The sequence below is a fragment of the Mirounga leonina genome, unplaced genomic scaffold, assembly GCF_011800145.1.
Source record: "Mirounga leonina isolate KUSES-001 unplaced genomic scaffold, KU_Mleo_1.0 Mir_454, whole genome shotgun sequence".
NCBI classification, from domain to species: Eukaryota; Metazoa; Chordata; class Mammalia; order Carnivora; family Phocidae; genus Mirounga; species Mirounga leonina.
Genome location: NW_023270763.1, coordinates 6,026,788 through 6,052,511, shown reverse-complemented (window position 1 = coordinate 6,052,511; position 25,724 = coordinate 6,026,788). Strand labels below are relative to the sequence as shown.

At 49.4% G+C, this 25,724-nt stretch overlaps 2 protein-coding genes across 4 annotated transcripts in view; one reads left to right on the top strand and one right to left on the bottom strand.

Annotated features, from left to right (window-relative positions):
* The window catches only part of LOC117999365 (myosin-16), a 59,936-nt gene extending 52,801 nt beyond the window's left edge, over positions 1-7,135 (bottom strand). Inside the window, exons 1-5 of the mRNA XM_034988397.1 lie at positions 6,572-7,135; positions 3,590-3,733; positions 1,550-1,706; positions 917-944; positions 496-592 (exon numbers count right to left, since the gene is read on the bottom strand). Coding sequence (XP_034844288.1) covers positions 496-592; positions 917-944; positions 1,550-1,706; positions 3,590-3,733; positions 6,572-6,781 — 636 coding nt within the window. The 5' untranslated portion in view covers positions 6,782-7,135. The remainder of the gene's footprint in view (positions 1-495; positions 593-916; positions 945-1,549; positions 1,707-3,589; positions 3,734-6,571) is intronic.
* KPNA7 (karyopherin subunit alpha 7) overlaps positions 1-25,724 on the top strand; it is an 88,030-nt gene that overhangs the window by 26,645 nt on the left and 35,661 nt on the right. Inside the window, exons 1-2 of one of the 3 annotated variants that reach the window (XM_034988393.1) lie at positions 13,816-13,928; positions 14,279-14,369. Coding sequence is in view for 1 of the 3 variants with exons in the window: in XM_034988390.1 (XP_034844281.1) it covers positions 13,336-13,378 (43 nt within the window). In the remaining 2 variants the exon portion in view is untranslated. Of the gene's footprint in view, positions 1-13,190; positions 13,379-13,815; positions 13,929-14,278; positions 14,370-25,724 lie in introns of those variants that run through there. The other 2 variants (XM_034988390.1, XM_034988394.1) reach the window with 2 other exon arrangements.

Here is a 25,724-nt window from a genome sequence, read left to right as displayed (position 1 = left end):
TTCTCGGGCATCCCTGATCTTCCTCACAAACTCTTCTCTGCTTTGTGGGCTTTTATAGATGCCACTGGCCCAGCTATTGCTCCTTGTGCCCCCGGGCTGCCAGGGTCTGCAGAAGCAGCTGAAGGAGGAGCTGGTGTTCCCCATTCTCCCCTGCCAAGCACCAGCGGCTCTGCCATCTGCCCTTCTGGGGACGGACGTGACCTGGGGCAGTAGAATACATACTGTGGGAGGAGCCCCAGGTCTGTGGCCCCCTTCTCCTTATGTGGTTTCACCCTTCTCTCCAAGCCTGTCTACTCCTCTGTAAAATGGCCCAAACCCACAGGACAGCTGCAAGGGTCTCATGGGCTCTGCTGTGTGTGCCTTCCCGTGTGTGCCCTCCTGTGTGTGGCCCCTGTATGTGCCTTCCCGTGTGTGCCCACCTGTGTGTGCCCTCCCGTGTGTGCCTGAAGACAGGGTGGGCTGGGGTGACAGACTGAGTGTGCCCATCAGCCCTACCTTTCCATCTGAGGACTGTTTGCCAGTTCCTCCGACGTTGGCAAAGTACTGGATGACCTTCTTCGTGTTCTCAGTCTTGCCAGCACCAGATTCTCCACTGCAAGTGGAAAATAGGAGCAGACTAGTGAAACACGAAGAGGGGATTGGCCACAGAGAAGCAAAGCAATAAAAGGTGCAGGCTGAGTGTTGCCATGATTCATCGCTCAGCCAGGACAGGGACAGACAGTTGGGGGGTGGGGTTGGGGACACAGAGGCCCCCACCCCAGTTTCACAGGTGCAGCCTCGATGTCCTGCTAAGCCCATTCACAGCCTGCAGATTTCCATACAAAGTCCCACCAATTAATTCTAAGAAGGCTTAATTACATGTGTAAGACACAAACCTAATTATATGTATATAGACAGAGACAGAAGGGACACTTACGTGATTAGCATAGACTGATTTTCACGATCTGCAGGGAAGAAAACAGCAACAGGAAGATGTAATTAGGAAACACTTAGAAACTAGACATTTGACATCGCCCTGGTGAATCAGTTTGCATCTCCCTGCATCCCACCCAGCTTGGAGGTGGGCTGAAGTAACCAGCAGAGGCCCAAACCCCTGGGTCCTGGGGGGTCCACGGCCACATGCCTGCTGCTGCAGCGTGCACCTTTGCAGAAGGGCCCAGAGTTTACCATCCCCATCCTATATAGCTACCCAGTCGTAAGCAACACGATAAAAATCATTTCATGGGCCACCATGCCATACAGCAGAGATCATACAGGGAACGTGGGCAAGTTACTTAGCCTGGTATCCCGTGTTTCTGTGAAGCTCAGATGAAATGCGGCGTGAGGTAGGGCTGGTACTTAGCAAGTGCCCTGCGCCCTCCCTGAGCCCTGGTACCCGGCGTTATCATCACATGCTGCTGCTTCTTAGCACGTAGCAGAGAGCTTCAATGAGTGGTATGGAGTCAGGGTTGGGATTGGGTAGCGTGTGGTTCTAAAGCGTCTGGAGTCAATGGCAAAAAGAGTTTTTGTGGCCCACCTCGAGAGCCCCAGCAGGCCCCACCGCACTCACTCATGAGCATGTCGTGGTAGGCGTTGTCAGAGATGGAGAAGAGGTGTGGTGGCATCTCCGTACGCTTTTTGCCTTTGTACATGTTGGCCACACGGGCTCCGTAGATGGGCAGCCACTTGTAGGGGTTGACTGTCACACAGAACAAGCCCGAGTAGGTCTGGTGGGAGGTGAGGAAGACAGTTAGCCGGCCTTTCCTCCTGGTGTCCTCTTCCCTCCAAGCGCTAGCCTGCCCTAGAGGGGCCTGGCTGGAGGGCACTGCCAGCCTGGAGACATACAGTGGCCTCCCCTCCGGGAGGCAAAATCTGTATCCGAGCATCTAGTCAGCGAGCAAAACAATCCTTCACTTTCATCTATATATTGACTCATTTTCCTTTGGCTTAATTATTTGCATAGATAACACAGTCACTGTATGGGCAAATACTCGGGGGAAAAAGTCCCCCCAGCTGCTCGGTGCCCGCCTTCTCCTCCCCCCGACCCCCTTCCATGGTTTTTGATGCATATACATACAAATCCAGGCATGCATTCTTATCCACCCCCCTTCTTGTTTTTATTTATTTTATTTTATTTTATTTATTTATTTTTTTTTATTCATGAGAGAGAGAGAGAGGCAGAGGGAGAAGCAGGCTCCCAAGGAGCAGGGAGCCCGATGCGGGACTCGATCCCAGGACCCTGGGATCATGACCTGAGCCGAAGGCAGACGCTTAACCATCTGAGCCACCCAGGCGCCCCCCCTTCTTGTTTTTAAAGCAAAAGATAGCTTTCTATAATACTGTTCTATATCTTGCCTTTTCCGTTTAATCTATCTGGGAGATTTTCCATGAGTTCACAGAGAGACTTCTGGGGTGTTTTAACAGCTGCAGACCCTCCCTGTGTGGGCACAACCCCTCCTGGTGGGCAGCTGGGTTTGATCTACTTTTAAGAAGGGACACCGATTTCTCTTTTCATCACAAGGCAATTTTGTAAGGAAATTGTCCCATTAAAAAGAAAAAAAAAAATCGGAAAAGCCAATGAGGTAGCAGAAGAAATTATCTGAGGGGGAATAAGGGAGGGCAGAAAATGGCCACATCTGTGGGTCCCCATTCATGAGTCCCAAACTGTCCTCCTCCTCGCTGGATGTTCACACCCACCTGATACCCCTGCTCCCCACCACATGCCTCTTTTCAGTTCAACTTTAAAACTTTCCCCTTTGGCCCAAATGGGAATAAACACTTCCCCACCCTGCCCCAGCTTCTTCTCAGCATAGCTGCCATATACAAATCGAGTTTTTAAAAGTAATCATATTAAATAGAAAGTGATCCAAAGAAAGAGAAACAAAGATGAGATAGAGCTCACTTAAGGAGTTGAGAGTATGACACACAGTGTATCACCCTGGGACTCCTGCCACTGAGTCACTCTTTCCCACCAGTCCTATCTGAGGGTGGTGGTGGGGTGGACAGCAGATGGATGGATGGATGAATGGATGGATGGATGGATAGTTAGATGGACAGGGGGTGACATCTAACAAGGCCGTATGAAGTCACCAGGGGGAAAATGATGTCTTGATGGGAGAGTTTCCAGGGGTGTGGTGGGGAGGAAGACTTCCAGATGCCAACCTCAGCAAAAGGTGTTATCAGCTGCCCGTGGAGGTGGCGTCACCGCTGAGACATTGAAGGCTTGGAGTGGAAGTTCTTTTTTTTTTTTTTTTTTAAAGATTTCATTTATTTGACAGAGAGAAACACAGCGAAAGAGGGAACACAAGCAGGGGGCGTGGGAGAGGGAGAAGCAGGCTTCCCGCCGAGCAGAGAGCCTGATGCGGGGCTCGATCCCAGGACCCTGGGATCATGACCTGAGCTGAAGGCAGACGCTTAATGACTGAGCCACCCAGGCGCCCCTGGAGTGGAAGTTCTAACGTGTCAGAAACATGGTCCCTGTGCTTGCCTGAGCCATACCATGTGATGGTTGCTGGGAAGGTAGAGTAGCAGCTGTACCCTTCCCATCAGGAGAGGGGTTCAGAAGATCTGCAGCCATCCCTCATCCCCACTGCCGGCCCTGGGCACTCACATAGATCCTCATGTTGGTGTAGCGTTGGCGCAGATTGTTCAGGACGCTGGCCTCATTCAAGAACGTCATGTCCGCCATGTCACTGGCTTGATAGAATTTTGGTGGGTTCATCTGCTGGACATCATCCTTCTTCAAAGTGACAGTCTGGGTGGGGGAGTGTCAAGACACAACAGGAATTAGGAAATAGTACAGTCAACAGCCATATCAGCCTCTGGCACAAGGTACCACACAGTGATATCTTGGAAGGAGCTGGAGTCAGGTGACCAGTCGGCCCAACTCCTGGTCCAGCCATGTCCCACTGTGCAGCCTGGGCTGAGGAGGGACTCCAAGGCCATCTGAGTCCTGACTGCCTCCCCTCTGAAGTAGGGATGACAGGAGCTTCCTTGGCTGGCTGCTGGGAGAACTATATTAACTTAAGCAGGATCCCATAAAATACCTTATAAGCTATTAAATTCCATCCCTACATTCAGAGCACCTCTGGGCCCTGCTTCTCTTCCTGCCAAGTCCATTCTGATAGCTGAGCAGAACTTGCTCTTCAATCCTAGGGACACTTTGCAGAGATGTGACTCTTGGCTCTCTGCCTTGAGAATTAGTGGTGGTTTCTAAATAGCAGTGAACTTTTTCATTGAAAAAAAAAGGGGGGGGCACCTGGGTAGCTCAGTTGGTTGAGAGTCTTTTTTTTTTAAGATTGTATTTATTTGAGAGAAAGAGAGCATGAGTGGGAGGAGGGGCAGAGTGAGAGGGAGAAGCAGACTCCCCACTGGGTGCCAAGCCTGACACAGGGCTCCATCCCAGGACCCCGAGATTATGACCTGAGCCAAAGTCAGACGCTTAACCAACTGAACCACCAAGGCGCCCTTGAGTGTCCGACTCTTGATTTCAGCTCGGGTCATGATCCTGGGGTCGTGGGATCAAGTCCCTCGTTGGGTTCCATGCTCAGCATGGAGTCTACTTGTCTCTCTCCCTCTACTCTTTCTCTAACTCTAAAATAAATAAGGGGTTGCTTGAGTGGCTGTCAGTATAACAATAGTAATATATATAATATACTAATATAATAATAATAATAAAATAAAGTAAATAAAATCTTTAAAAAAAGACATTTCCCTGCTCCCCCCAAGTCACCTTGAAGAATAAAATTGAAAGCAAGCAAGCAAACAAGACAATAATAATAATAATAATAATAATAATAATAATAATAATATAATGAGTACTGAGCAGTAAATGTGTCAGGGTGAAAGTAGCACCGGGTTAGGAGTCTGGAGCGCCTGTGCACGGCAGGTAAACCCCATCCACCCTCTGTGCCCCCCTCCAATTTCTTCATCTGTAAATGAAAACTAGCACCAGCTCTTAAGTTCCAGCATCTGGGACCAAAGCTCAAGACATGTGATCCAGAAAACAAACATCTTTGAGCTGCCTGCAGCCTGAGATGGGAGGCTTGAACACATGCTGGGATTTCTGGGACTTTTAATAATTTATGAGTTCACTAGGCAGATAATTTGAAACCTTGACAGTTCTGGAAAATCTACCCACTAATGGTCACCACACCCCTGGTAAATCAAGCTGGGTTTTATTCAGAGTCCATTTCCGGGAGTTCCCAGATCTCTGGACCTCACCCTCAGGCAAACCTTCTCTCTCGGCTCAGGCAGAGGACAGGGCCCTTTGCCTTTATCTTAGAATTCTGTCAGGTGAGTCAGTCTTTCTGTCCCAAACCGGCAGTGCTCACAGAAGTTACGTGCTGTCCTTAACGTGTATCCAAACCAGGGCCCTGGGGCTCCACGATCTCATACATCACTCCTTACAACACTGCAGTGCTCTGCCCTTCTGAAAAGTAGGTTCTCTGGAGAAGTAAACTTGACTTTTGTGTTCCAACCCCCTGGGACCCAGGGATAGCCTCATCTCCCTGCTGCCACTCCCCTCGAAGTGAAGCAAAGCACAAAGCTCAGCTCAGCAGCTGCAGGTTCTGATCCCAGAAGGCCTCTGGCCTCTTGTCTTCCTGACATTGACCGAGGATGCCCTCACACTCCTGCTGCTCTGCCCACCACGGGGAGATGGTGTGGTGACGTGGGGGCATGTGGGCGTTTGAGCCCAATACAGCTAGGTTTGAATATGAGCTCATCATTTACTGTCTTTGTGACCACAGGCAAGTTACGTAGTGCCTCCTTGATCCTTTACAAAATAGGAACTCCTAAAATCCTACTACATAAGATTATTGAAAGATTAAACAAAACATCCAGCGCCTCACCAGGAGTCTGCTGCGGTGTAGGGGTTTAATGAGCCAAACTTACTACCCCCTCTCTCAAGTCACCCTCACAGTCAGACACAGTGTAGACCAGTAGAGAGAGTGGTGTGCTGGTAAACCAGCTATATGGGGGAGGGGGGAATCCCTGATTTATAACATTTGCCAAGACATCAAGCTGCCAGAAGTTTAATACTTGGCTGCAAAGCCCCTGGTTGTTTAGCGTTGGGTGTTGGGTCCTTGCAAGCCAGTTCAAGCCAGCTCCAGCACGCTGCCGCCGTGCAGCAAGGGGCTCTGAGCCTCCTTCTGTGGGCATGCAGGTGGAGAGCTCCCCAGGTCAGCCAGGGTGTTCTGGGCCCTGCCTCACATTCCTCGTGCTGTTGTGGGCACACAGTGCAACTGCTGACATCTGGGATGCTCACTGTCACGCCACATGAAAGCTCTTTGGGACTTCAAAGATAAGTAATTCCCACGACAATCTCGTGCACACGTGTGCTATTTCAGAGCATACAAAGGACTTCCGTGTGTCCTACCATGTTGGAATCTCTACTGGGAGGGAGTCAAAGCTCAGAGAGGGCAAGTGTCTTGCCTAGGGCCACAGTTTGAGTGTAGCCAAATCTGAACTTGAACCCAGCACACAGGACTCAGAGGCATCAGCTCCTCTTACCATCCTGCCTCTTGAGTGTGGACAGCAGAGCCTGGGTGTCTGCCACTCCCTACTCTCAGTTTCATCCCTCCCCACTCACCTGGTTGTTGATTGTCTTCACGGTGACCTGCTCGCCCTGTTCAGACTGGATCTCCCCAGCAATGAAGCCCTCTTTCTCGTCTTTGACCCAGCAGGACTTCTTGATGTCATAGGGCTTGTTCATGGCTTCGATCCTCTCCTTTTCCAGAGGCGCCAGGAAGGGCATTGGGTCCACATTGTCCCCACATTCTCCTTTGTATCCACCAGGCATCGTGGCTTGGCTGAGGGAGGAGCAGGAAGGAACCAAGGGAGGGAACCAGGGCTTCCCTGGGTGCTGTAGGGAAGAGGAAGGCCAGTTTGCCAAGACTGATGGGTAGGCTGGGACAAATGCCCCGAGAGAGAGGGGGTTGCTTCTCTCATGTCACTTTGGGTGTCTTGGTGCCATTAGGTCTTAATAATCAAGAATTAGAAACTAGGTAATAGCTCCTCAGAGTTGTGTACCCACTCCCACCAACCACAAAACACTTTTGCTTCTGCCCTCTCATATGACCCTACACTGAGGCTGTGAGGTGGGGATCAGGAAGCTCATTTTATGGAGGAGAAGACGAGAGCCTGGGGCGGTTAAAGCAAGGATTTTAACCATGAAATTGGGACAGCAAAACAATTACTACTTGGTTTTCGCTTTCCCTTAAGGTTTGAACAGAGGCCACAAGACCCAGTAGCACCCCAGTAACACAGTCCCCAACAGAAACCACAGCTAGTCTCCTTTCATTTTCGCACGGTTGCAGAAATCTCAAAATATTATTTACCCTCATCTCAACTTTGAAATCATGGTCTTATTAGATCCTCAGTTAGCTGTTATTTAAATCTACTCACGAAGAAGTAGACTTTTAATTACTATATCACAGGTTAACTTTTAAATATTTTGATAATATATTTTAATACAATTGGTTTCCTTTGTAACCCTATGTAGTTTTTTGTTTTGTTTTGTTTTTTTAATGCATTTAAAAACGCTAATCTGAGCTGAGGTCTACGGGCTTTGCCAAATGCTAAGGAAGTGCTTGGTACAGAATAATTGCTCGGATTCAATGATTACCTTTCTTAGGATGAGGTTAGCCTGGGGTCAAGCCTGGGCCTCTTGGTCTCCAAACTCAGACAATTTCACCAAACCACCAGGAAGAAGAACTGGGGACTCATGGTAGCAAAGAGAGAAGTGAGGGGCATCCCAGTTTGTCTTAGGGGTGAAGAACCTTCTCAGAAGTTTGGGGAGGGTGTGGTTGTGAGCCTTTTTGTCAGCAGTGCTGTTCTGGAGGCCAAGTACAGCCTCCAGCTCTATATAAGCCAGCTGGGGATGGAGGGTCTCAGACTGTGCCTCCCAGGATTCCCACTGCCCCAAGCTATCCTCAGGAGGGCTCCAGCTTTTCCTGTCAAGGGCTCTGGTGTTTCCAGAAGAGGCTGACCCAGGACAGGCAAGATGTGGCAGCAAAGCCAGACACTTTCTCCTGGTCTTCTCTCTCTGTGGGGTCCATCTCTCTGTGGGTTCCCCAGCCCCAAAGCTGGTCTATTTCACAGGAAATAAGAACGAGAGGAAAGGGGTGGGCGTCCTGTGCCATCTGGTGATGCCTGTGTTCCCATTGGACAAAATGAACGTTTTAAATTCAGGTAGTAAAATGCATAGGATCACCAAGGAAACAAATGGTATTAAAATATAATTAACAAAATAGTAAGTAAGCCTGCGTGATACAGTAATATGCGTACTTCCTCACTAATGCATTAAATGACACGATCTGACCTCAGGTCTAACAACCCAACATCGTTCTCAAGCCATGATGGGAACTGATAATCTTTCGAGCTCTCTGCCACATCGTCCAGTGATATGAAAATCGCGGTGATTTCCATTGCTGACAAAGACACAGGTGTTGGGGACTGTGATTTGTTGCCTGTGATATAAAGGGGAGGGAATGATACATTTCTGTTAAAGGATGGAATTGTTTCCCCGCTGAAGACCCCGGAACCTAGGGCGAGAACCCTGCCTAACTCATCCTGAGTCCTGTCCCCGGGGAGCACTGGGCTAGGAGTCCTCGGTATCCCGAGAGCTTCCAGCAGTCCGTCCAGCACCCAGGAGACTTGGCTCTCCCTTGACTCTGCCAAAGGTCACCTTGGGCAGTGCTGAGGCTGCATTGGGCCTCCCCCCTACCCCTTCCTGGAAGAGAGAATTGCTCAACATAAACTTCCTTTTGTCATTTGTTGTCCCCAGTGGCTCAGTTGCATTGTCTTTTTGCTGCCTCATTTTCCTGCTTCTGTTTAACACAGATGGAAGTCACCGGGGAAATGAGACCAAAATCCACATGAAAAAGAAACGCAAGTATCAGCAAAGTCAGATTAAAATTCATTAGACTTGTCTTTAATGCAAAGCAACTGCTCGTGTCTGAGGGCTAGGTACCTTTTTAAATTGTTCTAATGTGGGAGGAGAGGCCAGAAATTCTCCTTTGTTTAGTCCAATTAGGCTGCTTCTGTGTTTTGTTTTGTTTCGTTTTTATGATGGTTTTGCCAGGACCCATAAGCTAAGGTGTTATTGCTATTGTCCTGGCCTAGGGGCCTGGGGCGCAGACCCCTGGGACCAGGCCTGCACCCCAGGGCTGTACAGGCCTCTGACACCAGGTCCCACCCCTCTCAGTGGCCACAGCCCCTTGCTCAGTAGTGAGCCCTCCTTCCAGGCCCCCCTACATATTCAAGCTACTCCTGTCCCTCCAGACAACAGCTCTCTCCAGGCATCTTTGATAACTAAGACCCACTTTTTCTTTCTTTTTTTTATTAAAAAATTTTTTTAAAGTTTATTGTTTTTAGGAATTTCTACACCCAACATGGGGCTCGAACTCCCAACCTTGAGATCAAGAGTTAGGTGCTCTTCCAACTAAGCTAGCCAGATACCACTCAGACCCCATTTTTAAAATCATAAACCACAAAACATAGAAAACATTCAGCTCAAGGGATGCAAAAGCTGCAAGGGTCCTGGGGGTGAGGCGGGGCGGGGGAACAGAGATGCATTATGGTGTGGGAAGGACAGGGCTGGGATTGAGCCCTGGGTGAACCCAGCACCTCCCCCCCCCACCCCCAACCAGGGAAGGCAAGTGGTGCAGTGAAGTGGGGCTGATCCGGGTTCGAATCCCAACTGCTCCTGTCTCACTGTGGAATGCAGCACAAGCCCCACCAGCTATCTCCTCACCTGCAGGTCCAGGTCCCTTGGAACACTGAATGATATGCTCCCTCTGCAGCCCCTGGGGCAGGCAGGTGCTCAAGAAATGCTCACCTCCTGCTCCACCTTGCTAATCTCCCATCATTACACCCACTTTCCTCAGGTGGCTCCTCCAGAGCACCCACCTCCCTGTTTCCCATCTCCCCCGGCAGCCCCTATGGTACCCACCTGAGACCACACTGGAAGAGACTGGGTGCCCAGCCGAGGCTGGCCATTCCCTTTTATACCTGCCCAACAGGTCTGAGCCAGCAAAACCTTAAAAAAGAAAAGAACCCCTCAGGGCTCTGGTGGCTCAGCTGGCTTCACCTTCCAGAGTTTGGATGCTCCCAGGTCCCTCAGGGGGGATCAGTGAATGCTGTAATTTTAGGACATTCTCCTTCCTCCCATTGCCCTTGTGGGGAAACTGATGACCTCAGCCCAGGGGTGCAAGCTGTGGGCAGAAATAGAACAGCAGGCGAATGAGTTTTCTGCTTAAAGCTAGGACTCTGCCCATGGAGGGGGCCGACGGTCAAGGAGGAAGACCCGAGTTGACTCATCCAAAGCCTTTGGCATGGATGAGCCCAGATAACCAACTGGTCGATGACTTCGTCAGTCTGGAAGGCCAGTGTGAGCTTGGTCTTCACTCATTTGATCACGGCCACGGGCCCCCTCCAGGCCACCATGGCCAGTGGAGGCATCATGATGCAGTGCCAGCTTTGGGTCCTAAAGCCCTGCCTCCAATTCCTTTACGGATTCCCACACATTCTGTGACCTTGTGCAAGTCCTTGCCCTCGCTGGGCATGCCTTTCCCATCTGTACCCTTCTTGAGCTCAGAGATGTCCTCTGGGTCTGAAAGGACAAACTGCCAGGGGGACCTTCTTCCTAGCTCTGCCTTCACCCTTATCTCCACCCCACCCACTGTTTTGTTTTTTTTTAATTGAGACAAATTAACAGAAAATTAACCACTGTGTGAGTGACTCAAAGGCATTTAGTACGTTCACAGTGTTGTGCAACCACCATCCCTACCTAGTTTCAAAACGTCATCAGCCCAAAAGGAAACCTGGTCCCCCTTATTTTTTTTTAAGATTTTATTTGTTTTTGAGAGAGAGAGCACGTGAGAGAGAGCAAGCATGCTCACGAGTGGGCGGGGGAGGGACAGAGGGAAAAGCAGGCTCCCCGCTGAGCAGGGAGCCAAACACGGGACTCGATTCCAGGACCCTGTGATCATGACCTGAGCCCAAGACAGACGCTTAACTGAGTGAGACACCCAGGCGCCCAACCTGGTACCGCTTAAACAGCTTCTCCTGAGCCCGGGGAACCACCAATCTGCTTTCTATCTTTATGGTTTTATCTATTCTAAGTATTTCGTATGAATGGAATTGTATGACATGTCACCTTTTTGTGCCTAGCTTCTTTCATTTAGCATCATGTTTTCAAAGTTCATTCAAGTTCTAGCAGGTGTCAGGACTTCATTCTGTTTATGGCTGAACAGTATTCCATTGTATGAATCTGCAGCATTTTATCCACTCACCCACTGATGGACATTTGGGTTGTTCCCACCTTTTGGCTACTGTGAGTTGTGCTGCTATGGACATATGGTTACATTTACTTGAGTTCCGGTTTTCAATTTTTTTTTTTTTATACTTACCTAGGAATAGAATTGCTGGGTCAGTTGGTAATTCTATGTTCTTTTTTTTTTTTAAGATTTTATTTATTTTGAGAGAGAGCGAGAGAGTATGCCTGCGTGCATGGGAGTGGGGGAGGGGCAGAGGGAGAGAGATTCTCAAGCAGACTCCCTGCTGAGCGCAGAGCCAGAGCGGGGCTTGATTCCACAGCCCTGAGAACACGACCTGAGCCGAAACCAAGAGTCAGATGCTTAACTGAATGAGTCACCCAGGCGCCCCTATGTTCAGGTTTTTGAGGAACCACCTGTTTTCACAGTGACTGAATCATTTTACCTTCCTGCCAGTGATTCACAATATCTCCAGATCCTCACCAGCACTTGTTACTTTCCTTTTTGTTTTGTTTTGTTGTTGTTTTTTAAATTATGGTCATCCTAGTGGGTGTGAAATGGTATCTCATTGTGGTTTTTATCTATATTTCCCTAATGACTGATGATGTTGAGCATCTTTTCATGTGCTTGTTGGTCATTTGTATATCTTTGGGAAAATGTCTATCCACAGGGCACCTGGGTGGCTCAGTCATTAAGTGTCTGCCTTCGGCTCAGGTCATGATCCCAGGGGTCCTGGGATCGAGCCCCGCATCGGGCTCCCTGCTCAGCAGGAAGCCTGCTTCTCCCTCTCTCACTCCCCCTGCTTGTGTTCCCTCTCTCGCTGTCTCTCTCTCTGTCAAATAAATAAATATAATCTAAAAAAAAATGTCTATCCAAGCCCTTTGCCCATATTTTAATTGGGTTGTTTGTCTTTCTGTTGTGGAGTCATAAGAGTTCTTTATATATTTTAGATACTAGATCCTTTTTTTTAGAGAGAGCGAGTGAGAGAACGTGTTTGCGGGGGTGGGGGGAGGAAGGGAGGGGCAGAGGGAAAGGTAGAGGGAGAATATTAAGCAGGCTCCACACTTGGCCCAGAGCCTGATGGGGGGGCTCGATCTCATGACCCTGAGATCATGACCTGAGCCAAAATCAAGAGTCAGACGCTTAACCGATTGAGCCACCCAGGCGCCCCTACATACTAGATCTTTATCAAATATATGATATTTGATATTTTCTCCCATTCTGTAGGCTTTTTCAATTTCTTGATAATGCCCTTTAATGCACAAAAGTTAATTTTTTAAAAAGATTTTGTTTTTTTATTTGGGGGGACCCCAAAGTGAAAGTGAGAGCCCGATGCGGGGCTCGATCCCAGGACCCTGAGATCATAACCTGAGCTGAAGGCAGCCGCTTAACCGACTGAGCCACCCAGGCGCCCCCACAAAAGTTTAACAAAGTCCAGTCTGTTTCTTTCTTCTGTTGCCCGTGCTTTCGGCATCATATTTAAGAAACTACTGCCAAATTCAAGGTTATGAAGATCTGCCCCTGCATTTTCTTCTAAGAGTTGTACGGTTTTAGATTTTGTATTTAGGGTGTAGATGCCTTAATTCACTCTTTTTTTTTTTTAAGTTTTATTTATTTATTTGAGAGAGAGAGAATGAGAGACAGAGAGCACGAGAGAGAAGAGGGTCAGAGGGAGAAGCAGACCCCCCCGCTGAGCAGAGAGCCCGATGCGGGACTCGATCCCGGGACTCCAGGATCATGACCTGAGCCGAAGGCAGTCGCTCAACCAACTGAGCCACCCAGGTGCCCTGCCTTAATTCACTCTTAAATGAAAAAGGAACCCACCTGAGCACAGAGCTGATTTCCTTTTTTGCCCCTCTGGGTTTGGGCCTGGGAAGCAGCTACTTTACCGAGGTAACCAAAGAACTTTTAATATACATTAATGTTTTGCAGACGTTTCCTTTTATCAGCTGATCCCTGCAGCATCATTATTGTATTCTGAAAACTGGGATCTGTCGATGAAGAATTGGATTAATAAGCAATTACGACACGGAACCTTTCCTAGCACCTGCTCTGCCTGAATACTTCACGCCTGAGGATGGACCACACTTCTTCCGTGCTGGGCCTCAGTTTCCCCAAAGGTAAAATGAGAGTTTGGCTGAGATGCCCCCAAGCATGGCTATTGTCAATGCCGCGGTGGTGCCGTTCCCGCCAATCAGCTTCTCCCCAAATTCTGATCACCTGATAGGGTCGCTTTCAATTTCTTTAGCAACAGAACTTTTAGCAGGCAGAGCTTTGTGCAGAAGGGGAAGGGGCAGAGAGAGAGAGAGAATCAACAGAGATAGGTGGAGCTTCTCTGGGGAGAGCAGGGGAGGTCTCACCACACCTCTGCACCCTCCCAGGGGGTCTTTGAAGACAGTTATCCAGGAGAGGCTGCAGGGGGCGCCGGGGCTTGGAGTCCATCCTCAGCATGCCCCACCCAAAGCCCGCTTGCTTCCAGCTTATTCCCACATGATCTTCATCTTCTGGCTGATGAGAGCAGGGGTCAGAGAGAAGAAATGGGGCCCCACTCACAGTGATTCTGGGAAGGAATGTTCCCTGGCAGGAGGTTTTCAGTCCGGGACCCAGCAGGAGAGAGCACACTCCAATGGGGTCACAGCCTGGAGTTTAAGGGAGAGGCTACTGAATAAGGTGGGACAGGGTTTAGGGGAAACGGCAGGGGGTGGAGAAGCAATGGGAAGGCCACCACACCCCGGAAAAGTGTAGGAAAAGGGGGAAAAGTGTAGTCCTCAGGGGGACGGCCCAGCTACTGCCCAACCAGACCCAGCAGGGCCAGGGGCTTGCTCAAATCTCCCCACCTGCTCACCCATCTCTTCCCCTCATCTCCTCTGGCCACACCCAACCAGAAGCTGGAGAGCAGGGACCTGGGGAGGCAGCCGGTGGAGGTCAGCCTCCTGGGACGCAGGACAAGTGGAGGAAACATAAGATATGGACGTGGAGCAAACAAGATATCTAGAACCTGCCCCTCTGTCTCTCCTAAGCTTCTCACCAGGGAGTTTTTAGTGGCCAGTGTTCCAGAAAGTTCCATTTCAGTAAGAGTGCTTGGTCGGGAGAAGGCCCTCAAACTGTCAGGTGAGTACTACCTCCCAAGAGTAGGTGGGTACACGCAATGCTCTCTGCTTTTAAAAATGCGGTAAGAATAGCACTGGGCTTGAAATTATCTGGCTCATAAAGATATCTGGGGGAAGTTTAGTTATGCCTCTCTATAGAAAGCAGGATGACTTAGATCCCCCAGGAGAAAAAAAATTCCCTGGAGTCATGGCTTGGTAGTGATACAGCAATAAAAACAAAGCGCTCCTGTGTCCATTAGCTCATTTGGATCTTTCCAGCGACCTGGGCAGGTGGGTGGGGCAGATGAGTAATGACCTGCTTTTAGCGGATGAGAAAAGAGGCTCAGAGAGGTGAAGTAATTTGCCCAAAGACACAGAGGGAGTCAGCATCTAAGATGTGGCTCTATTTTTCTTTCTAGTGCTTATCACTCTCAACGGTACATTATGGATCTATTAGATGGTTTCTGGGCTCTTTCCCTCGTCGAATGTAAGCATGGCGAGGACAGGGGTTGGCCTGGGAGGCAGTAGAGGGTGTTGATCAAAAACTGGACTCTGAAACCAAATTTTCTGAGTTTGCTCTTTACTAGCTCTGTGACCTCGCCATGCCTCAGTTTTCTTGTCTGTAAAATGGGGATGGTAGAGGTACTTTCCAAATAGGTTTGTTCTAAGAATGAAGGGAGTTCATGTATATAAAGTGCCTGGCATCTATTAGATGATCAATAAATATGTGTTGAATGAATGAAAGCTGGAACTGTATGGTGGGAACAGTACTCTAAGCATGATACTCTGTTCGGGTGGTACTCGAGATGGGGATTTTTCTTGGCATCTACATCCAGAAACCCTTGGACTTAGATACACGGGGAGCTGGGCCCTGCCCCCAGATGGCTGGCTTAGGAAATAGGGTTGCTGGCCCTCATGTGCCTTCCTTCCTTCTCCCAGTTCTGTGAGCTCTGCGCTAAGTTCTTTGCTAGACCCTAGCAATGATAGACAATCAACTAGACACTTCTCTGCCTTGGAGGGCCTCTGAGGGGAAAACTGGGGAGGGCAGAGGAGATACAGCAGATAAAAGTGGAGGAGTGGCACCTGATCAATCCTGTGCCAGCCTGAGAGCCCCACACTCAGTACCCCAGGAGGGCCCCCCACTGCCAGGACCAGGGCCCAGAACCTCAGTTACAACAGAGTTCTCAGTCATGGGGTATTGAAGAAAATCAGACTTCTGTCCAGATCCAGGGCCAGGAAGCCAAAGTTACAGCTTTCAGGCTGTGTGTGCCAGCCCTTGGGCTGGGAACTAGCGCCTCCTGGAACAGCTCTCCTCTTATGAAGCAAAGGGCCAGCTGTGGAAGGTCCACAGGGGGTGGTTTCCAGCCTGTGAGAGACCCTGCTATTGGACATTCAACAGTCACTCGCTCAGTGCTTTTCCTGGCACCCAGAAGGACAGGCCCTACTGGAGGTCCAACTGCTTACGAGTGAGGCCTGTCCATCCGTGATGGTGGTGGGGGGTGGGCAGGTAATGTGGGTGGGGCATGGCCTTCTCTCCTTGCTTGAAATGAGAAGTGTGGCCTTGTCCAGTCGGATACTAAGTGCTTGCTTCTAGAACATTCTTAGAACACAGAAACCTCCCAAGTGGAAAGAGTTCCATGGCTTTGAGTCTCAGTTCTGCCCTTGGGCAAGTGATTTAACCTCCATGAGCCTCCATTTCTTCCCTGTGAAATGGGAATAATAATAATAATAATAATAATAATAATAATAATAATAATGATAAATGACTACTGACCTCCCAGAATTGATAGATCAAATGGGATTATGGACTTGAAAATGCTTTCTTAAACTTTTCACTAACAACCACCAATTCATGATGTCGAGCATCTTTTCACTTGCTTATTTGCCACCCACGTGTCTTCCTTGGTGAGGTGTCCATTCAGATCTTTTGCCTGTGTTTTGTCATCAGGTAGTTGTGTGTTTTTAGATTGAATTTTTTAAAAGATTTTATTTATTTTTGAGAGAGAGAGAGAAAACAGGCGGGGGAAGGGGCAGAGGGAGAAGCAGGCTCCCCGCTGAGCGGGGAGCCTGATGCAGGACTCGATCCCGGGACCCCAGGATCATGACCTGAGCCGAAGGCAGACACTTAACCAACTGAGCCACCCAGGCACCCTTTTATATTGAATTTTAAGAGTTGTTCATATGTCCCAGATACAAAACCACTGTTGGATATGTATTTTGTAAATATTTTCTCTTAGTCTGTGGCTTGTCTTGAAAATGCTTTTAAGCAGGAATATGCTGCCTACCTGTTAAGGGTCTCCCCAAATGACACAGAATGGAGACCCCAAGAAATTCCACCTCCATCTACAGATGCTTATCTCCTAGGGTGCTTCCATGGAGCACGTTGGGCTCCTCTGTGCAAGGTCAAGAGTTGGAGCTGGGAGTTCTGATAAATTGGTTTGGGGCTGGAGGTGGGAGGGGAGGGAACAGAATTGGAATGTATTTAATATGCCTCCATGTTCCTCAGCCGGTTTCTGCAGGTGTCTGCAGGGTTATGTCCTTAGCAGCCTGATCCCTGCCCCCGAAGGGGGCATCTCATTGCCACCTCTCTGTCCCAGCTCCACATTCCACGCAGTTTCAGTGTGTGGGTTATTGTTAGGCTGGTGGGGCAGGGTCCGCCCAGACCCACAGCCCTAGGGTATAGTTCAGGCTCCAGAACCCTCTGATCTGGAAAAGCCACTGAGACAAGCCTGAGGCTTCTGGCACCTACTTCCAGCCTTGGGCCCAGAGCTGCCCCTGACCAGGCACTGCCCAGCCCCAGGCTCCTGCCTCAGCCCCTTGGATGACCTCTTTAGAAGCCCAAGGGTCATCCTTCCTACTTTCCTCCCCCCTTTCTCAGGCAGCTCTGAGCTGGCTTTCCACAAAATGTTGGAAACAACTTAAATGTCCATCTATAGGGGATTAGTTAATAAAATGAATATAAAGAATAACAAATAATATAAATAATATAAATGTAAAGTTAAATAAAGTACGATGAATATTTTTTAAACCGACAACGTAAATTCATATTCACTGGCATTCAACAAAGCCCACTGCATAATGTTGGGTTGTTTTTTTCTAAAGAAAGTTTATGGAATAGCTTGAAGCCATTTTTGCAAAACATGGCACATCTGTATGAACAGATGTGCCAAGAGCTTGTCTGAAAGGATGCTCAGCCAGATGATCATACCCATTAGCTCTGGGTGGTAGAATTTCAGGTGATTTTTTGTTAAACCTTCTTTAAAGATTTTATTTATTTATTTGAAAATGAGAGAGAGAGAGAGAGACAACACAAGTGGGGGGTGGGCAGAGGGAGAGGGAGAAACAGACTCCCCGCTGAGCAGGGAGCCCGATGCGGGGCTCCATCCCAGGACCCTGGAATCATGACCTGAGCCGAAGGCAGACGCTTAACCAACTGAGCCACCTAGGCGTCCCAAGTTAAACCTTCTTTAAACGTTATCAGTGTTGCCTGAAGTTTTTTCAATGAGGACTGTTTTTAGGATCTGGAATTATTTTTTAGGGGGAAGAAAAAGGAAACAAACGTCAATAAGAGGCTCCCTTCATTGCTGTGCCCCAGGGTGGTGGTTGCAGGGTCCTTCCTGATAAGGTCCAGAAGCTACATTCTCAGCTGTTGTTTGCCATCTTGGAGGAAAGGGGATCAGTGTCTTCCCAGGAGGGCTGCAGGAAGAAGCCTTGGCAGGTGGAGGAAAGTTCACAATGCGCTCCTTGAAGACCAAACATGGACACAGAGCCTGAGGCCCAGAAATAGCCTCTTGCCCCAGAGACCCTTGGAATCCTGTAGGGTCATCTCAGGGAAGGGTGAGCCCCAGCAGGCCACTGCTGGAATCTTCCTCACAGGCTCTGAAATCAGAGGGCTTAAGACAGGCTCTTCTGAACACAGTGCTCTGCAGCTGGGACAGAAAGAACCTAGGACCTGGACAAGGAGTTCTCCGAAGTCAGCTCACCTTGAAAAGTCTCTGATTCCAAGTCAGCTGGAGATTTCCTCATTCATGGTGAATTTTATGGGATCCCAGAAATATGGTGTCAAGGCTGCTGGAGATAAATTTCTCCAGCTGTGTTTCTTTCTTTTTCATACTGCGCTTAGACTTATATCTCAATTTGATTTTATTTGGCACTGAAGTACCATTTTTATTTTATTATTTCAAAAATATCTAAAAATCTTTCCAACTTTTCATCTTCTTGGCATCATGCCTTTTTGCCAAGAAGTATTTATTCTTATTTTTCCAAAGGAGAGAGTCTCTTTATTTTCTGTGAGTCTCCCAAGGTTGAATCAAGCCCAGTGTCTGAAAAACCCAGGTGGACTCAAACCCCAACTCAGCTGGGTAATCTCTCATCCATCCATCCATCCATCTATCATCCACTCATTCATCTATCCATCATCCATCCATCTAGCATCCATCCAGCATTATCCATTCATCCATCCATTCATCATCCATCCATCCATCACCCATCCATCATCCACCCATCATCCACTTATTCATCCAAACATTACCCATCCATCATCCACCCATCATCCACTCATTCATCCATCCATCTGTCCATCATCCATTTATCCATCTGTCATCCATCATCCACTCATCCATCCACCCATCATCCATCATCCATCACTCCTCCATCTATCTATCCATTCACGCATCCATCTGTCCATTCAGCAGGTCCTCCCTCTGGAGTCAGGGACTGGGTTGGAGTGAACCTTTGCCTTATTTTCCTGCACTCTCTGAGGAGAACATGTTCTCCATGGAGCCATTACAGGGAGTGAGAGCATTGTGCTAGACACACAGTGCTGTCTTTGAATACCTAACTCACTTCCCTATCTGGGATTATAATAATATCCATCTCACCAAGTTGTTACAAGGTGAGGTGCGAATGGCAGAAAGACCTTGTGTGATTATTAGAGCCCAGGTGCTCAAGTGCTGACAGGTGAGTTCTAAGTTCCTTGGTGGTAGGGACCCTGTCTAATTCACTCCTGTACCTTGCAGAACCAGCAGAGTGGGTGCCCAGTCCCTGGTCCCTACAGAGCCTTGTCCACGGCCCAGCTCCTGGGTCACATAGCATCAGATGAAAGCCACACAGGACCCAGGGCTCTGGGTGTGATCTGTGCCTCTGATATTCAGAGGCCCCAGAGGGGAGAAATGTCTGTAGACTGCCCCCACACTCCTGGAAAAGAAAATGCTTAGGGTAATCAGGCAGATGAGGAGACTTGGGAGCAGTGGGGCTGGGTCAGGCCATTAAACAGAACACGCTTTTAGGAAATAACTACAGTACTGAGGAATTCAGGTTCTCATTTTATCAGAGAGTCCTCAGACCTGATGAATAATCGGTCTTTGGTTTTCTTTTGCTGTCTTCCCACCCTGCCTTTTCCTTTCCTTAATATCCCCTTTTCTCATCTCCTACTTCTGGGCCAAATAGCATCTACCAAGAATCTAAAATTAGCTCCTTAAGGGGCATCATCCTGGGAAGTTAAAGTCTCCCTAGACCCCAGGGACTCTCTGACACATTTGTGTGTGCACGCACACACACACTCACACACAAGCTCTCCCATGCAGAGGCCAAGCATCTTGACGGCTGCATTTGTCAGGAGCCAGTGGATTCCCAGAGACTGACCTCAATCACGGAACTTTTCCTAACCCCCCCCAAGGAATTGTTACATCAGCTTTCTAATTCTGGGGTTCTTTTTCTTAAACTCCTTTTATATCATAATATGATGAATAGACATCTATAAATAATCAGTGATGGACCAAGTTGGGAGGGTTGTGAGAGCAGTTGGCCAGGAATATGGGGAACAAGGGGGTGCATTGACTGTAGAGGATTTGAAACAAGAATGAAAACTGACTAGAAATCAGCCTGCTTTTATTACCACCCTGCGCTGGCCATTATAAGCGAAGTTAATGATAAGTACTCCTCCCTGCCTGGGAGGACGTCTGCCCTGCACCCTGCACTTGGGATGTCACCATAAACAACAATATTAACTACAACAACATAAAAAAATGTGTTCCTGTTTCAAAGAAAGAAGTCAGAAGGAAGGACATCCTGACACCTGCTGCAACATAGATGGGCCTTGAGGACTTTACGCTCAGTGGAATTAAGCCAGTCACAAAATGACAGGCATTGTATGATTCCACTTACATGAGGTCCTTAGAGGAGTCGAACTCGCAGAGACCCAAAGTAGAAGGTTGGGTGTCCAGGGCTGGGAGAGGGCCTTGTGGAATTAGTGTCTGATGGGGACAGACTTTCAGTTTGGGAAGTGGAAAAGATTCTGGAGATGGATGGTGGTGACAGCTGCCCAGCAGTGTGAATGTACTTCATACACTGAACTGTATACTCAAAAGTGGTTAAAATGGTCAGTTTTATGTTATGTGTATGTTACCACCATAAAAGACAGAAGGGAGGAAGGAAGGAAGGGAGGAAGGGAGGAAGGGAGGAAGGGAGTCAGGCACCATCCCAGCACAGGTCCAAGCACCAAGGCAAAGATGGGGCACACAGACCTGGCCTTCCCCTATCATGTAAGCTCGGGCAAGTCATGTCAATGTCAGCAGCCTCAGTTTCCCGCTCTGTGAAACAGGATTGGTAATTCCTACTACATCAGAGGAGTCAAGGCAGGTTAAACAAACCAGGGAAATAAACCCATCCTGGTAATTCATTCTTGAAAATTTAATATAAGAGTTTGTTGGATGGGTGTTCTAGGACAGTGTCGCCAGACCAGTGGGCAAATGGCCTGCCACGGTCAGCAGAACAGAGGTTGGGAGGGCCGAGGAGCAGGGCTCAGCAGAGGGTGGGGCTGATGGAAGGAGGCGGGGAGTGGGAGGCCGATGTGGGGGTCCTTGCGGTCAGATGGTGTGGCTGATACTCATGATTGGGGCTTAGGCATAGGGGAGGATGAAGTGACTTCCATCTGAGGACTCAGGTTCCATCCAAAGCACTTTTCCTCCCACTTCTGAGTCCTTTATGTAGCACCTGTGGGCCCTGCTGTGTGCACTGATTAGGTTTATTCAAAGAACGCTGGCTCAGCTCGATGCTTGACTTGGGAAGGTTACTGAGCATGCCCCGTGTACACCCTGGGTACATTCTGGGTGACGGGGGAGGGACATCTATAACACAGTGGGGGTAGAGGGGAGAGCCTGGCTTTGGGGCGGGGTGCCCACTTATGCATTCGAAAAATATAATGAGCAATGACTCTTTCTGGCATTGGGGATAAAGCAGCGAGTAAAACAGATAACACCCCTACCCTCAGAGCTTACAAGTTCCGTGGGGGTTGGTGGCAAAGCAGGAGATGGAAAACAAGCAAACAAGTAACTGTTCTGCATTTCAGATATTAACAAGTGCTGCTAGGGAGTTGGACAGGAATTTGAGGTTTGATTTTAGACAGGGTGATCAGGAATGATCTCCAAAAACTAAGACCTGAAGGGAGTGAGGGAGGCATAGGGAACAGCGGGTGCAAAGGCCCTGAGGCCAGCACGGGCCTGATGAATTTGAGGGGCAGAGAGGAGACTGGGGTGGCTGGAGCGGGACCGTGGTGGGAGTGAGGCCAAAAGGAACAACAAGGGGGGCAAGGAAGTGCACAGAGGGCCTCATACACGATTGTAGGTATGTTGGTCAGCACTGAAGTGTTTGAGGGGCAAAGTGGTATAACCAGAGCTCCATCTTCAAGGGATCCCTCTAGCTGTGTGTGTGTGGAAAAGCCTGAGGGGGAAGGGACACAGCCAAAGCAGGGATAGGGATGATGAGGGGAGGGGGACTCAGGTGCAGGGGGACCAGTGGGTGGTCTCAAATGCCTTGTGCAGAGCAGGGGGCCTGGGCCAGTCCCTCTGATAGCCTTGGATCCCACAAGTTCAGGCCTCCTGTATGTCATCCTGAATGCCCCCTCTTCTGACACCACACCAGCCACCTCGGTTTGAAACTACGCACCAGCTTACGTGGTCTCTGTCATTGTTACCCACCACCATGTCCAGTGGGTCACCGAGTCCTGCCCAGCACTGAACCGACTGGCCTTTGCTGCATCCCCACCTTGGTGTCCTCCAGGCATCTGGGTGTGAGGGTCCAACCCTCAAGCTCCATGCTTTACTCACTCAGAGCCCGGCTTCTCCCCATCCCTCCCCTCCAGGAACCAGGCTGTCTTGGGGTCCGACCCTCCTCTCTCCTCTCCCACTGCCACCACCACCGACCACCCCCACCCCCTGTCTGCCCCTGCCCTGGAAAGAATCTGCCTCTCACCTCCCCAAGGCTAGCCTAGACATTCTAAAGTGACACAGTAAGAAGGGTGGTGGATATCGTGAGGAGGAATCATGGTATTTTGGCTTTAGTTTTTCATCTTTATGTGCGAGAGATTCATTCTGAATATTTATGGGTGAAGTAATATAATTCTATTTCCTTTAAAACCCACAACGAATAGGGACGCCTGGGTGGCTCAGTCGGTTAAGTGGGTGACTTCGCTCAGGTCATGATCCCAGGGTCCTGGGATGGAGCCCCACATCAGGCTCCCTGCTCAGCAGGGAGTCTGCTTCTCCCTCCCCCTCTGCCCATCCCCCTGCCTCTGCCTTCCCCCCTGCTCCTGCACACACTCTCTCTCAAATAAATAAATAAAATTTTAAAATACACCCCCCCCAACAAATACCAATAAATTCAAAGTTTAGAAGGTGGTGGAAGAAGAATTAAGATGGTGTTGGTAATTATGGAACCTGGGTGACCAGTACTTGAGGATTTGTTTGTATTTTTCTCTCAACTTTTACAGATTTGGAACTTTCCATAATAAAAAAGCAAATACAATGCAAATAGAGACCTTGGGGTGGGGTCTCTCCTGTTCTCTGGACCAACTCCAAACACTTTCAGAGTGAGTAACAGGTGGGGTGCAACTCACTGACACTGTGCAGAATTCCAGGCTCATGACGATAAAAAGCACCAGACTTGTAGTTAGGTTTTATCATTGGTTTCAAATCCCCTACAGACAGTGCAACCCCTCAGTGCCTGGACCAGGGTGGACAGCTCCCACTGCCCCCTCCCCTGTATATCAGGTCACCTTTGCTCTTCACCTGACACTGTCATCCCTCTGACAATCTCTTTTTTTAGGATTTTGTTTATTTATTTGATAGAGCACAAGCAGGGGGAGCATGACAGGGAGAAACTCGTTCCCCACTGAGCAAGGAGCCCAATGTGGGACTCGATCCCAAGACCCAGAGATCATAACCTGAGCCGAAGGCAGACGCTTAACCAACTGAGCCACCTAGGTGCCCAACCCTCTGGCAATCCTGAACGACCTTTGTTCCCAGGAGAACCATGGCCATTTTTCTCGCTTCAGTGCCTTTCCCTATGCTGTTCCTTCAGCCTGGAGCATTTTTTCTCACAGTTTTTCACCTGCTAATTTCTGCTTTTCCTGAGGACTTGGTTCTGACATCACCTCCCCCCGGAAGCCCTCCCTGACCTCCCTTGCCTTGTGTTGTCCCAATTGTGGTCCTGCTCCCACTCATCATATTCACTGTTGCATGTCCGGGCCTGGCACACAGTGAGGACTCGGTAAATATTTGGATTTTTTTTTAAAAGATTTTATTTTAAAATAATCTCTACATTTAATGTGGAGCTCAAACCTGCAAGCCTGAGATCAAGAGTCACATGCTCCACTGACTGAGCCAGCCACGCACCCCAAAATTTCTAGAAGCATATGCCCTTTAACATTTTTTTTTAAACTAGGCTCCATACCCAATGTAGGACTTGAACTCACAACCCTGAGATCAAGAGTTGGATGCTCGGCCGCCTGAGCCACCGAGGCACCCCAGTTGAATAACATGTGAAAGCTTGTTCCAATTTCCAATTTGATACGAAGCCAACCCATTCTCACCAGCACCCAATCTCCCTGCCTACCTTGGGAATAAACACTTGCTAACTATTCCACGGCAGCATCAACCCTAATACTCCAATTTTAGGGGGAGGCCAATCTAGCCAGATCCCAGAAACCTTAAACTCCCAGCATGCAAACCCCTTCCCGGAGGGAGGCTGCAGCTGCAGAGGCTGAAGGTCCATGGCAGCTCTGAGGCTGTCTCTGCCTCATCCGGACATGAGAAGCACCTGGAGATCAGGGCCTCCCCCTAGACCAACTCAATCAGCCTCAGGGCTGGGGCCCAGGTGGCCGGCTGCTCAGAGCTCCCCAGGTGCTTCCAATGTGCACCCAGAGCTAAGATCCATTGACTTCGGTCAGAGACCAACCCTGGGGGGAGGGGTCAAATGCCCAAAACACCTGCTGCCTTCTGAGGGCATTTAAGGCCGGCCAGGGGGCTGGAGGCTGTGGCTGTCTTCCAGGTGAGTGGTGAGAGGGTGGGTGCCGGGAGCTCCCAATGTGGCCGTGCCCTCCCGGATTCCTCTGTCTGGGTATAGACGAGACACCTAGCTCTTGCCTGGGGATTGGGTGAGGCTGCTGCAGTCTTGGCAACACCCCCCCTGGCAAAAGCCAGTGGCCTCCTCAGAGGGACGGCTTCCAGCCCAGGCTGGGTCTCTCCTTGTTGAACTCAGTCTCGGTTTAACGAAACTGCGCAAAGTGGCACTTGGCTTGTTTTCTGGGTGGGTAAGGAGGATGTGGCGATTGCTGCATGTCTGTTTACTCAGCAGAGCCCAGATGGGGGCTGGCAGGGTGTGGGGAGCCTGACCATACAACAGCCTATAAATCTGTGTGTCTGCGCCTTTATCTGTCTTTCCTTTCCCTGAAATATCCCCCGGGACATGTTCACCCGTGGGAATCGTCCCCGGCTGATTCTGCCCCCTCCCAGAGCATTCCCAAGCCCTGAGGTAGGATCCCTGGGAAGAGGGCCTGGGGTCCTGCGTCCTTTCTTGCTGTGACCTCTGCCTCCCCTCTGGGCCAATGTGAGCCTTGGAGGGACGCCTGACTGTATGTCTCCCTCCATCAAACTTCGGGTCTGGACACGTCTTGTCCATGTTGGTAAAGCCCCGTGAATACCAAGGTGGGGTCCCTGCCCTCATGGCACCCCCGCCCCCCCAGGCCTGCACACTCCCATGACTGTTGCTTCATCCCTGTACTCATGCCTGCTTGCTGACCCGTCACTGGGGCTGAGGTCAGTGGGTCTTCCCAGGGAATGACCCTCACTCCAACCCCATGTGTAGTTTTAACTTATATCCCACTTGGTTTGAAGAAGTGGCTGTTAGTGCTGTAGATCTGAGCATTCTTTTTTTTTTTAAGATTTTATTTATTTGACAGAGAGACACAGCAAGAAAGGGAACACAAGCAGGGGGAGAGGCAGAGGAAGAAGCAGGCTTCCCGCTGAGCAGGGAGCCCAACGTGGGGCTTGATCCCAGGACCCTGGGATCATTACCTGAGCCGAAAGGCAGATGCTTAATG